Source organism: Ornithodoros turicata, unplaced genomic scaffold (genome assembly GCF_037126465.1).
Source record: "Ornithodoros turicata isolate Travis unplaced genomic scaffold, ASM3712646v1 Chromosome110, whole genome shotgun sequence".
Taxonomy (NCBI): domain Eukaryota; kingdom Metazoa; phylum Arthropoda; class Arachnida; order Ixodida; family Argasidae; genus Ornithodoros; species Ornithodoros turicata.
This window is the reverse complement of record NW_026999296.1, coordinates 108,258-122,619: the sequence shown is the minus strand read 5'-3', so window position 1 is coordinate 122,619 and position 14,362 is coordinate 108,258. Positions and strand designations below refer to the sequence as shown.

Here is a 14,362-nt window from a genome sequence, read left to right as displayed (position 1 = left end):
GATAACACACAGACAGTTTACTAACACTCTGGTATGATACATACAATGAAAGACAGAAAAGATATACCTAGCAATTTGGGTGATGAAGGGCCGAATGAGCTAAAGCGAGGATCCAACAGACTAACGACGTATGTTGATGAACGTCGTACAATGAAAGAACTGAGAACAGCACGTGGCGCGCGCTTATAAGCATGTAGCGGCGCCACTGCTGGCTTATGACGATGACGGTGAGGCCGAATTGAACAGTGGTTGGCTCTCACAGGGGTATCTAAGGGCGGCCTCCGGCATTGCACGCATTGGGATAGGAACAAATACATGGGAAAATGGCGACCTTGGAGGACCTGGCGTCAAGTTACTCTCGGCGTCTTCGTGCGGCAGCTCGACACGGCGTGGCGCCAGCTGTACTGCCTTCGCGGCTCTGTTCAAATTCGCACCCGAAAAAGACTCCTCGCATGACGAAGGTAAAATTCAGGTTCTAGACTCAGAAAATTGTTTTCTTTGTGATGAAAACGAGAAAACTATCAATATATCATTTCATAGTTCCTTTAAGAGACTCACGATGGTGGTGGTGGTGGTGGTGAAAGGGCACGCCCTTGTCGGCCTCACAGCGGTGATTCGCCCTGCCACAGCAAACGTGCCACCAGCGAATTACAGCGCTGTCAGCAGAATGTGTTGCACGGGCTTTTAGATTTCCAATACATGGGCCCTATTGAGATATGAACAGGTGAAGCCTGCTTTATGTTTTGCCTGGAATCCTTGCGCATGGTACAACCTGCATCCACCTATTGTTTCCATAGGCACATTGGCCTCCACCATGCGCAAGGACACTAATCTAGGCGACAAACCAAGACTTGATGTGGCGTCCCGCTGTACACTCTCGTTTGTTTAATTATCGCGGCGCCGGTTCAGTAGGGAGGTTAGATGGATTGCGAGGGATCTAGCAGATTGGAACATTTTCACTCCCCGACATTGCTGCCGTCCTCGGCCGGGAGTTGAGCCACGAGCTTGAGCTCAGCAAGCCAACACATCACCGACTGAACTACCGAGGAGGGCTGTGATCTCCTAGAACCTTCCCGTTAGGAGCTGGCGCTGTGAAAGCAAACATCTGTTGAAAGCGGCCGGTATCTGTCACGAAGAAGAAGCAGAAGGAAGCCGCGCGAGCTCATGCAACAGGACGTGCAGAAGTTCCTACAGTCCAGTCGTGCATGGACCTCACCGGATGTGGTTCCTTGGGCTCACATAATCCCGCTTCACGTTGCACCTTCTGGAAGGCGAGTGTTACGTTAAGAGCTTTGTGTGCAAGCACAGTATACACCGTTCGCAGTTTCGCGAATGTTGGTAACTCCCAAGCAGAAGCCGAGGCGCACTTTATGCATTCATTTTCCTTTCTTCGAACTATGAGTAAACTAGAGCACCTGGTTAGGGCAGGGGTATCGTTGATATAGATCGAATCTCTGAATGGGAAGACCTAACACTGTAGTAAGTTTTATGCCTGTTACACCAGCACCAACACTTTTTTGACTATTAATGTAGTATGTGTAACAGTGGATGCTATGCCAGATTCATTCTATGGTATACGATGTTGTCGAATGTCTTCTTATATTCAGTGTTGCGACTATAATTTCAATACATTTTTATTTTCAATAGTTTTAATTTTTCGTAGGCTACATCAACCGCGGGGGTCTACAGCTGAACAGCAGCGGCGGACACTGTCGACCCCTCGTAGATGAACAGGTGGAGCTGTGTACCATATCATTGAGAAAATAAAGTAGCTTTTCTGTTCGGTCTGGACATTCCTCATTGGCCCGTAACGCGTGCGTTTTGTGAAGGCGAGGCACTCGGGTCACCTCGCTACGTGTTATTCTTTCACCGCTGTGGTTTTGAGATCACGTTATCAGTGCTGTTTTCAGGGAATATCGCAAGACGGAATGTTTTAGCGTAACGGAATTCAAGTGAAGCGATTGTGTCGTGGCTACTAATTTTGCTATTCTTAGGAGAAGGCCTAACTCTGACCACGACGGAGGCAACCACTCAGGAAGTTTTCCTTGATACTACGACTGCGATTACTACGACCTTGGTGCCAACTAAGACTACCCACACCACGGCTACTACGACCACAGCGCCAATTGAGACTACTACTACGACTACCACCACGACTACAACCACCACGACTACCACCACTACGACGACGACAACCACGACTAGTACTACCACCACCTTGAAACCACGTAAGTGGTTTATATTGTGAATCTTTGATATTGACGATTATCGGTGCAGAAGTGTTATTTGCACGTTGTGAATTCCGTTCACTTCGTCACTGCAAATCCATAATGTCCTTTCTTGCCCAGCTTTGCCTCATAAGTTTCTTGCCTGCGTCAGTTCAGTCGTTCAGGCAATATTTCACCCACTCGATGATGTCTGTTACTTCATGTTCTTCACCGTCCAAGACATCAATCAACTAAAAAACAAGAATCTCGGTCTTGCGAGAAGCAAAGTTGGTATCGACATACCGAGCTCGTAGGTGAAGTAGTTCTATCTCTGAAAACCAGCATGCGTCGAGTTAACCTTTAGTGTGCTGAGAAGTGCGTGCCCTGGTGCATTGGTGGACGTGTTGATGTTTCAGAAAAGCCAACGCTAATCAGGGCAAACTTGAAAATTCCATCGCAGCGTACTGGCCAAAGATCAGAGACTTCGCTGTCCTGGACATGGAAGTCCGTCCAAGTGTTTCAACTCATGTCAGTCATGTCCAAGCATTTCTAACAGTAAGCCAGGAGATTCGTCTTACCCGTTTCGTTCGAAAAATTGTGCTGTCAAATAGGAGAGCTGACGCCGGCCCTGCACAAGGGGGATAAGGCTGCCGTGGTAGTTATCTTTAGATTAGAGTGTCACCTTGGAGTCAAGGACGGATTAAGATATGGGGGGGGGGGAGGATCCGAACGTCCCGACATCCCTCTCTTTCTGTCGTTACATAGTTTCGATTAACCTTGACTGTGTAGCAGCATGCTATGCACGACAGGACCCACTCCCCCGCGCTCAGAAAAATCCTCGATCCTGCTTGTAGTACCTATGTCTTTTCCCGGCGTGCCCTTATTGTGTCCATGACCGTGAAAACGGTTTCATCGCGGCAGTTGATTCGCGCAGGAAAGTTATCATTGAAACGTAGCACATCACATGGAACATTGCCTGGAACATGGAACACTTGCCTGTTGTCCCGTTTCGTCCACGTGTTCGTGAACCTTCCATTTTTCTGTAACCGGTCTGTAGCCTAGATCACTACGTTCACATAATCCCCTCCACACTCTAACAAAGCAGCCATTCACTCCCGCTGTAGAAGCCCGTACAGACCCTTTCTTCCCTCCGGGCTGTTGACCCACAATTCGCATGAACCTTTAAACACGTCACACCTAACCCTTTAAATACCATGCCAATGATGAGGACGGTGCCCAGAAGAACAACAGTCTCTGTTCGAAATATCGGCGGCTTCTGTCCTGAGGCAACTCCCTTCCTATGTAATAAACATAGTCCGGTGAACTGTTGTCAGCATGTGGGCCCTTTAATGTCCTATTGGGAATATTACGGGGCGTCAAAAGGTGCGTTCTAGTATCCTCCGCGTGATAGTCGACAATCCGTTACTTGATTCCTTTGTCGCGGATCTCTGAAGCTGATACATTGGTGATTTTGCCACAGGATGGAATTTTAAGCGCAGCGTGCCGAAGAAGCCAGCATTACACAAACCTAACCATTCGTATACCACTCGCTCATTTCAAACGCCAACTGAGTTGAGTGCCCTGCGCGCGCGTTGTCGAAATTGCCACCAATACCAACAATGACAACGTTGTAGTGACTAGGTGTTGACTGACTTCTTTCAGGAAACGGACAGACTTTTAAATATCCATATGAGAGCAGAACCAACGCCAAGGAGGAACTTTGGCTACGTGCTTCTAGGTGTGGCCATACTCCGGGGAAGCCAACAACCAAGCACCCTCATGGCTAACTTCAATCAACTTGTACAGTGAGTAGACTATATTTGTCCGACGTGAGGGTCCAGGGTGCTGCTTATACAAATATCTTAGCAGCAGGCTTCGAAAGGATGGAAATGTTGCGCTGATTACACTTGCACACACTTGATGGTTCAACGAAACCGCGTTCAAGTCATACGTACCAACACTCACATAAACATACTTTTTCTACCTGGTCGTTGTCCCGAAAGAGCAGCGGGTAAACTCAGTTGCCCGTATTCACCAAGCCACTTAAACCGCTGTTTAATGACGCCGGGACTAATCACGTAGTCTCTCCGGCTCTGGGGTCGGATTCACAAAGAGCTCGTGCGACGGAATCTGTCGTATCTCCGTCGTACGGGAAAGTTACGACGAAATGTAGATTCACGAAAGGCGCGCGTCGCAAAATCTTCGCAGCTTACGGCGGAATCCTGCGAGAGCTCCCGAGCAGTCTTACGAAGAAAGATGGCGGCGTATTTGGCAGCGGTGGATTTGGAGACGGCAAACAAAGACTCCGTAATACGCGCCAACGCATTGCACTTTGCAACAGAACCTTCGAGACCATCCTCGAAGTGACATTGATGCACTTCTTTGCTTGGTAACCTTCAACAAATGCTTCAACTTTGTGCTCCGTAAAATCGGGTCGCAGGGATTTTTCAAGCATCCCCTATACCCCCGCTAAGACACCCCCAACACCCCTCCAAATTGTCTGCAAGAAAGGGAAAAGAAGCTTTAAAAGCTGCAAAACTGTGTGCCACACACCGCTTACAAAACACCCTCACGCACCCCCTCCCCGAGACGGACATACTGGGAATATATTTGCTGTGTCATCGAACGCGTTTCGCCTGTGATTGCATGGCATCCATTATGGCTACCGAAAGATCGAGAGCACGTGCAGCAAAACATTTGGGGACGAACAACTTCGTCTTCTTCGAAGGGGACGACTCTTATTGGTGCGATTACAAATTTTCGTCATAGTTACCATAGCGAAAACATAGTCTCGCACCCTTTGGCTGTTTCTCTCCGAGGGGACGTGACAGGAAGCGAGCAACTTCCTCTTCCTCGTCAAAGGGGGTACCCTCTCCACTACGATAGTTTTATGAATCGCGCTTACGACGCCGTCGTACGCGCGTCGCAGGATACGGCGTCTTAGCGCATCTTAGCGTAACTTACGATCGCGTTTGTGAATCCGACCCCTGAAGCTGAAACGCACGCGCACAATACACATTGTCACGAGCTGATTGAGGGGAGGGAGAAAGTAGCTCACAATATGCTCAATTTTGCACGCAGCATCTGCAGACTGCTAACCGTGGTATCGACATCATGACTACATGGGCTGCTTGACGCACTACTGTTGAGTTTATATGCCCCTGTGGAGGTTCTAATTTGTCCATACAAATCTGTTGACACAAAACACTGCTCGCAATATTTGCTTGTATGCCTCTGCGGGATATTTCTACATGTACTTTTATCGATTAACCAAGTCTGATGTCCTAAAAACATGCTTGCTTTTTTTTTAATCAAAATTTCTCCCAGTCGACATGTACAGCAGCACCATGGATTGATGCCGATAAGCATAACCCGATTACACCAGCAGTAAATTGCGCCGAGAAACAAGCTCATAGCGATTTCGAAAACATAGTGCTTTCATAATGACACAGAACGCAATAGTGCTTTCCTAGGGAGCTTGCATCTTTCTGGGCAAGCAAACAAAGCTTTCAAAGGGATGTAGAGCTTCCTGCATGTGGTGCCTTTTCCAGAGTGAGACCTGAAATATTGTACCTTTTTAATGCACTGAGACGTCCCACATATAACACCAGGTACCCTCAGAAGACTACTATTTTGGGACGTCACTCTTAACATCTCAAAGACGAGCAACGTGCTCGATATTTATGGCTTCACATCCTGGGCAACATGTAACATACTCCTCTGTATAGCTGTAAAGTACATGGAGGTATAACTGCTCCATGCGACCACCCCCTTCTCCCTCGCTCTTGTGACCTCCGTTTACACGACTGATGCATTTTTAACAGGACACACTTAACAGTAAACGAGGAAAACAAAGATCTTTCACAAGTACCGTTGATCGCTATAGTGTGCAATAAATCGTTAAATGTATCAATCAGAACCAGCAACGGCAGCACAGCAAACACTATTGTTAATGATGCATAACAGAGGCACTAGGTGTTGTATTTAAGGAACCACGCATAATCAGCGCCGCTTTTGTTGCTGGAGGTAACAGCTGTTTGTGCACGACTTCCTGTCAGCTTTGGATCGGAAAGCGACTTGTGTGTAGCTGCCAATCTTGACATCACTAACGTGGACGATATCGGTTCTAAATTTGCAGAGCGGATTTCCAAATTCCGCTCCATACCGATAGTTAACTTTTTTGGCGGGGGGTTTATTGCCTCACTTACTTCGCTCACGGGTCTATCACAACGTTGTTTTTCCTTAATTTCTGCAATTTCGACTTGAAAAGTAGGCAACAGTATCTAGCAAAAACTATTTTGGGTTTTTTCTCGAAATGCTCAGTTACAGCTGCTCCGTGCTAGACCGGCTTTAAACTACCCCCCCCCCCCTTAGTTTAAATCAGTCCATTGCGAATACATGAGAGTTAGACCATTACTAGACCGCCGGGTTTACGCCGTGTGAACGGCGAATATAATGAGACATTGAGGGCAAATATTGATTGGAGTGCAACAACATCCGCCTTACGAACGCTTCTAGCAGCTTTACAAGTCTAAACTTACCTGTAATTTGCCGAAAAATTTCCGGCGAAGCGTAGATTAGGCCATGGAGGCTGCCAAGGGCCTCACGGCAGTCGGCTTTGAACAGCAGGGTGGTGATTGGTGGTTTGCGGACGAAGCTCTCACGCGATCAATTTAAAGCAGACGTGACCCGACGTCACTAAACCAGTGACTAAGTGGGACTGCTGAATACGGGAAAGTAAATAGTAAATTCATTTTTCCCGGACAATAAACCGCATCGTATGCGTGTCATCAGACGCCAGACAATGATGGATAGCGTGGCAAATCCAATCTGACATGGCGCGCTCACCCAGCGATTTCCTAGTATCTGGTACCATATCCACCACCACACACTAACAGTCGCGACTTCGCCCCAATTTCCAGCTACCGATCACTTTTACTATGTATCCTAACGTATGCATTGCGTTGTCGTGGTCATCACGGGCGTCCAGGTTCGTACTGTGCGTGTGTGGACAAACATTACTGCTCGGTTGCTGCTATTGAATGGAATAGGCTCCCTAGTGCGCTGAAATGAATGTCTCGTAAGTCTTGTGTCGATGTCTACTAGCTAGAGAATATGCGGTATGGGCTTCTCATGATAGAACTTTCTGTTTACAGAGTAATTAAGCCAGACGCATTGGTGTACCGAACAACTCTTAGTGGTAATATAACGGACCCAAACGTATGCAGGGCTACAGGACCGTCACCCTGGCAGGGACCTGGCATGCCGTCTATGCAGTCATCATTCGTAAGCAAAGTTGTCTAATGTTTGGAAACGGAACAATCCGTCGCAAGGGTACTATTGCACGATGGAAATAGTGCCACTCGCAATATGACATTGGCGCGGTTTCACAACGTTTAGCTTCGAACTAAGGTCAAGGGTAGCTAAAAACTGAAATTAACACTTTAATTACTTTTAGCAACATAGTCAGATATGTGCTGAGTGTTTTGGTGACAATAACCACTCTTCGTGAAGTAAAGCTGAAGGTTACAATCAAGTTCAGGGACTGCTGATCTCGGTTGAAATGTTAATCTGTGTTGGTGAAACCGGGGTACAGTAAAATATACAGTCGCAGACCCAGACCAGAACTCTTGCAGGTTGACTGACCTTGTACGGGAGAATTTATAGCAATTGCGTCGTCTACTTGATAGATAAATGCGCGTGGGAAACTTGCACAGGAAACTGGAACGATTCCCCAGTCAACTGACGGATACTGTCATTGCTGCAAACAATTGTTTCTATGAGCATACAGCCGTGCACAGCTGGACAGAACAGTTGTGACGAGCAGGTTAGTACGCGTCGTGGGCCAACTTCTCAGGTAACTGTGCCGACATGCGTCCGGAAGGTCTGCAGTTAAACCGGCGAGAGCACATCCGCCAGAAGAATTCATTCCCACGACTTTAACCAAACGAGCCAACCAGCCGTGCCATTTGGTCTTCGGCAAAGATCGAGGCGCGTTCCAAGCTCGACAGATGACGTCGATAAGATGATACCTGGCCACGCAAGTAGTAATAGTATGTTGGGAGAGAAACCGGATGAGAGTACGTTCTATGGGTGTCTGGTTGGGAACCCCACAGCGCATGGGACACCGTCGCGTATTTTTCGCTACGCGGCGCGTGTGCGGAGGGTTGTCCGCGCGCTTCCCCGCTCACATTTTTCAGCCTGGGTCGACTTCTTTCATCATTTTTCAATCTGTGCCGACAATCAATTTTTTTTCCCGGCTACAATAGGGGTGTGGTGGGCGGTTTACATGCAAAGGACAGCTAAGTCATTAGTGTCAGGAATACATGCTATATTCTTTTTAATCAATATCTTAAAAAATGTAAGAAAGAGTGTACAGTTTTGACTTCGAAAATTTAAACAAGAATCTTTGGTGGTGTAGTTTGCATTTTGTTTCATTATGAGCTGAAATCTTCTAAAATTAAAGTATGTCCTTCTCATTTGTAGTGCCTCATGTGCCGCGACATAATGAATTAACTATAATGAATTAACATAATTACATAACTAGCGCCTCTGACTCTCTCTGCCTGCAATCCGATCTTCATAAATTATCAAGCTGGTGTTCTACTTGGCACATGGAAATAAATTTAGAAAAATGTAAGCACCTCAGGGTGGCTCGTAGTAACAACACTTGTCCGTCGTACACAATCGATAACATCAAAGTAGAAAGGGTTTCCTCTTACAAATACTTAGGCGTGTATGTAACAACTAACCTGTCATGGGGCCACCACATCGAATACATTACTAATAACGCCACACGCACTTTGGGCTACATTAGACGTAATTTCAGCCTCGCACCAATTAATATAAAACTCACACTTTATCGAACATTAGTACTTCCGAAACTGGAATATGCCGCCTCTGTGTGGGACCCTGGACAATCATCGCTCATTGATCAACTGGAAAGACTGCAAAGCCGTGCTGCTCGTTTTATTCTCGGTAACTATACTCGCACAGCCAGTGTGACCCTGATGAAGTCAACTCTTAATCTATCCCCCTTATCACATCGCCGTCAAACAGCTCGTCTGTGCTTGTTCCACAAAATATATTACCACAATCAAGCTTTAAAACGTTTATTACTTATAAGTCCATCGTACACATCATCGAGAGTGGATCATCGACAAAAGGTCGGCGTCCCCTTTTGCGCTAAGAAAACCTATTTTGACTCATTTGTACCAAAGACATCACAACAATGGAACCATCTTCCTAGTCATATCACCTCCATCACTGATAGCGCACAGTTTAGAAAATCGCTATTTGATCATTTAAATGTAACATAACCTGCATAAAGGGTTTCCAGTAGAGTAGTGGTGATATTTGTTCATTCAGTATTATTGTTAATTCTTTTTTCTCCTTTTTTTCTTTTATTGAACTTGTTTCTGTTCCACTAGTGTTTACCAGCTTTGTATAATCCTACTCCCCTCTTTAATGCTGTAAAGCCCTGAGGGTACTCAAATAAATAAATAAATAAATAGACATAATGGTTTTTCAGTATGGCTACTGTAAAAACCTCTGGTACATTCTGTGAATTGGATCTACGTTTATGTGTGCTGCTTTGGTTAAGTTTGCAAAAGGGATATTTACTTATTTATAATTAATAATAATTAGAATTATAATTACATTTATTTAATTATAATATCTTATACATAGTGCTCATCTTCATTGGTTAAACATTTCTGATGACAGTTGTGTGATTTGATTCTCCCAAAATCTTATTGGAACTATGTGCCGCATGTTATGATGATTAGAATTGTAGACTGCGCATCATTTGATAATATATTCCTTTCAATATAGTATTGTCAACTGTCCAATCGTTTGAGCAAATATATACACTGTGCAATTTAATTCATAAAATAAGCTTTTGCAAAATATTAGTGATCCTCGATTGATGTAACATGCCTGTAAATTTCTATTAGCGATTCTTCTACAATTCTTTCCTTTGGGTGTTGGTGTTGTATAGAGCTTAGTCGTGTAAAATCTCTTTAATTGCCAGCGCTGATTCCATGCGAAGATCCTTGTACATAGTGTGGAATAAACGTCCCCTTAGCAATCTTCAATCTAATCATAAGCTGTTTTCGTTGCGATGTGTAGAATACATTACAATGATGACAAAGAATACAATTATTATTTCAATTATACACTCGTTATACACAAGTTTTCGTTTGTTGTCTTGATTGATGAATTCCAAAGACATCAAATAGTTTATTTATTGGGCGCCTGAAACCAGTGTTGATTAATGCAGGTGATATGTTGTCGCAGTGTTTGTATTGCTCCAACAACTTGCACTTTGTCGCGATGAACTCACACAGTCTCTTATTGATGTTTCCTTTCTTTGTGTGAAGATTCTTGAATGGCGTACAAGATACTACTTGATTAAAATCGTGCGGTGGTCCACCGCAATTGATATGTTTGTTGAGTTTCAATAAGTGATGATACATCAGACCTTGCACAACAATATTGAACTTCTGTTCATTCGATGTCATTGACTGGTAGAATAAAATAAATGTGTAGAGGCTCTAGGTGGAATATATCACTTGATATGATTTTTTATGTACTTTCCATTTCAACCGATATAGACTGCTTGTATATGATAATTTGATCTGATTGCTTTCTTGATTAATGCAATGCCCATTGCAATAATTATAATTACGTTTGGTCTACTGTACTTCAAATCTTCGTTAGCAAACCTCAAAAACTCCACCATTACCAGTGGTCCTTCCGATGTTGACGTGCAAATATTTTTGTAACTATTGTAGATTCGGCATACAAGTTCTCGCATCTTGAATTCCATAATTTGCACCATATCTCCGAATACGACCATGTCTACGACATATCGAAATGCACGGAATTGAATCGTTTCGAGGCTCCTCCTTTCGTAGCAGCTTTTTATCAGGTCCTTACATGACCTATGGTAATGAATACAAAATCCATCCATCTCTTTGTATAGCAATTGTCTGTTCTGTTTTGTAGTGTGCCTCGACACCTCATATCGGTGCTAATTTTATTTATAAAAATTCATTATGTTTCGCGTTTAGAAAGTTCCACCTGTCGTGAGAATTATGAAAGTCAATTTACAAAAAAAAGGTGGTGAGTAAGAATAACGTGTGCTTTCAATGATTCTACGTACAAGACCACGCTAGCAACCTCCCTTCACTAACTTGACTCGCATGAGCGAGTTTATGGTTTTCAACTACACATTGTGTACAAAGACCATTGTAGAATTCCCCTACTCCCTGCGGGCGTGTATGGCAACTTTATGGCTGGCGGATTCCCCCTCTCACTTCGAATCCACTAGTGGGTCCTGAATGAAAGAGACTTGTTTCTGTGATGTATTTGCGGGCGTGGTCAGAAAGTGTTTCCCTAAATTAATTATTGTTTTGAGTTTGCTTCAGATGACTGCTCGATTGATAGCAATAAAATATTCTACTAATTGGGAAATTATTTTTAAGTTGTATGCGTATTTTCGTTGTAGCAAACACATTAATTTGCATTTGCTTCTGCGTGTAGAAGTTATTATTGCAAAGTTCTCATGAAACGATGTAATTAAATTTGATTCTAGTTTTCGAATGAGAATTGTTTCTATCGTTGAATAAATTTGACTTTCTCTTTTTGCTTTAGATATTCACTCGATTGATATTTTGTGTGTTGAGAATAATATATGCGTAATAGTTGCGTCATCTTAAACCATTTATCCTTTGTGTACCTTCTGTTTACATGTTGGGTTTTGGCTCTCTATTAGCTGTTGATCTTGTTTCAATAATATTTTCCGTTGACAGACGCGCCGTTTAGAGTGTTCATCCGTGCATGTTTATCGTTTTGATATATTCTTTTTTGAATTATGAATCCTTTGTGTACCTCTCGTTTACGTGATGGGTTTTGGTTCTCTATTAGCTGATGATCGTTTTGTTTCTCATTATTGCCGCATGTCTATGCTGTTTACTTAATAAGAAATTGATTGTGTAATGTTGGAATAATCAACTTATCTTCCCTATTGCACTCGAAAATGTTCATAACTGTCACAAAACAGGTGTACGCCTCCCGTCTTCAACAAATCAGGGCAGATATTATTAGAGCTGGTTGTTATTAGAGCTGGTTATTAGAGCGTGCTATGCGGTGAAGTTCATTTTTTAATATATTTTCTGTGTTGGATTCATAAAACAAAGTAAGGTTTGTAGTGTCTCTTAGACCTCATACAATTCTCATTCTAAGTCACGAGGATGATTTTATGATAGTTCTGCTTCTCTGCTGTATTGATTAACAATATCTTCTTTGGTTAAATGTAGTGTTTTATTTCCTCTTGTGTTCGTGTCATTCGTGTCCCATGGTCTTCCAGGTTCTCTGCTGTCCACAATTAACTACATACATCTATCGACACTTGGAATTAAAGCTCCACTATGGTGGTCATGGATAATAATCATATTGTAATCATATTGGTTAAAAATATATTCTATGACTAAATGTGTCATAATGGAATATTAGCTGTTGTGCATGAAGTTATGTACATCTGACAGAACTTTCTAACTCCGCTAGGATGCTCATGCTAGACTTTTTATAATAAAACTTTTAATTTTACTCTAATCGTATTGATTACAAATATATTCTTTGATTAAAATGTGCTACTCCTTCTGCTTAATTGAAAACTTGCGTGATTATCACTAATAAAAAATTGTGATACCCCTTCAATGCTATTGCATCAGTTTTTCTCCATCACTCAGTCATAACATAATTCCTGACACTAATAACTTTAATAAATATATTTTCACTTGTACTTTTGTGTATGGCTATCCTTTGCATGTAAGCTGCTCACCACACACCTATTGTAGCCGGAAAAATAATTGCGATTGAAGTCTGCACAGATTGAAAAATGATGAAAGAAGTCGGCCCAGACTAAAAATGTGAGCGGGTAAGCGCGCACGCAGCCCTCCGGCCACGCTCCGCCCACGCTCCGCCCACCGGTAAGACCCTCCACCCGAGCGCCGCCTGCCGCGCGCAGGGAAAAATACATGACTGTGTCCCATGCGCTGTGGGGTTTGAACCAGACACCCATAGAAAGTACTCTCGTCCGGTTTCTCTCCCAACATAATATTACTACTTACGCACGCGCGCTAGATTTTGCCCCATCTTTCCCAACTGTGGTACTGCGGTTCAGCTTACGGCAAAAGGGCAACTGTCGCGAGTTTTGCTGAACGAGGTGTTCATTCGCTCTTAGCTAAGCAAGATGTGTGCTCACCCCATGCATATAAGTGTTCATGTTGAAGCTACCATTACTCTTCTTGCAGGTTGAGTCGCTGTCATTCAGGCATATGACTGGGTTCCAACCGCTGCCTTTGAAAACCGCGGAATTGCTCTCTTTTAGCGCTGCGGCCCTTATAACTGCCTACACGGATGGTTATAGACCACTCACAGCTCCATGCCGGAGTGTCACCCAGGCAAATCCAAACGAATTGGTAAGCCGAGACTGACTGTCATGCTTTGGACACTGAACGTTATAGGGGTAAGGAAAAAAGACCTAGAGACAAGTTGGCAAGAACGACACACAGAATACAGAATCCTCACTTCGGTTGTGTCGTTTTTGTTCCGTGTCGCTAGGTCTTTTCCCCTGTAATCGTTATCCCAGTCAGTCTGCGCCCTATATCGCCTTCTAAAGGAAAGGAGACACTTTCCCCAGTGGCCAAAAGGATAGCGTCACCAGTCAGGCTTTTAGTGACAGGTGTCCTCGTTGAAAATGAGGAATACTAGATGCAGCATTGTTCTATGGGGAAACGGGAAGCACCCAACGTCTTCCGGAAAAAGGCAGTTTGGGAAACAGACAGCGAATGACACACTCCACAGCCGCTGGCCATGGCCGCTGGCACAACGCTGTGTTGGACCCAGGCGCGGATCAAATGAGTGGGAAAGTCTTGACCCACATATCTGCCGGTTTTTGCAAGTGACCGTAGTGTAGTAGTATGCTGTCCAGTGGTGGTCCCCCTACAAAAAAAAATAATTGAAGAGAACGGTCTGCCCCTGGTAGTATCCAATTGTTTCTAAGTATCCAAGTATTTGCGCGTTTGTGCTCCTTATTATTACAAACAGCAACAAGATGTGGGAGCCAGAATGAATACCGCCACCCGTTT

The 14,362-nt window shown here is 44.0% G+C and overlaps 1 protein-coding gene across 1 annotated transcript; it reads left to right on the top strand.

The window, feature by feature from the left end:
• Positions 1 to 2,194: 2,194 nt before the first annotated feature.
• On the top strand, positions 2,195 to 13,831 carry LOC135371546 (uncharacterized). The gene is made up of 6 exons (XM_064605537.1): positions 2,195 to 2,228; positions 2,349 to 2,517; positions 2,624 to 2,762; positions 3,870 to 4,012; positions 7,436 to 7,493; positions 13,526 to 13,831. The coding sequence occupies exons 2-6, from the start codon at positions 2,429 to 2,431 to the stop codon at positions 13,706 to 13,708; spliced, it is 612 nt and encodes a 203-aa protein (XP_064461607.1). The 5' UTR covers positions 2,195 to 2,228; positions 2,349 to 2,428; the 3' UTR covers positions 13,709 to 13,831.
• The last annotated feature ends 531 nt before the right edge of the window (positions 13,832 to 14,362 follow it).

Coding starts and splice junctions, on each gene's coding strand:
- LOC135371546 (XM_064605537.1), top strand. CDS start 2,429: ATGTTCTTCACCGTCCAAGACATCAATCAACTAAAAAACAAGAATCTC. Junction 2,763..3,869: donor ATGTCCAAGCATTTCTAACA/GTAAGCCAGGAG, acceptor GACTTCTTTCAG/GAAACGGACAGACTTTTAAA. Junction 7,494..13,525: donor CGTCTATGCAGTCATCATTC/GTAAGCAAAGTT, acceptor CTCTTCTTGCAG/GTTGAGTCGCTGTCATTCAG.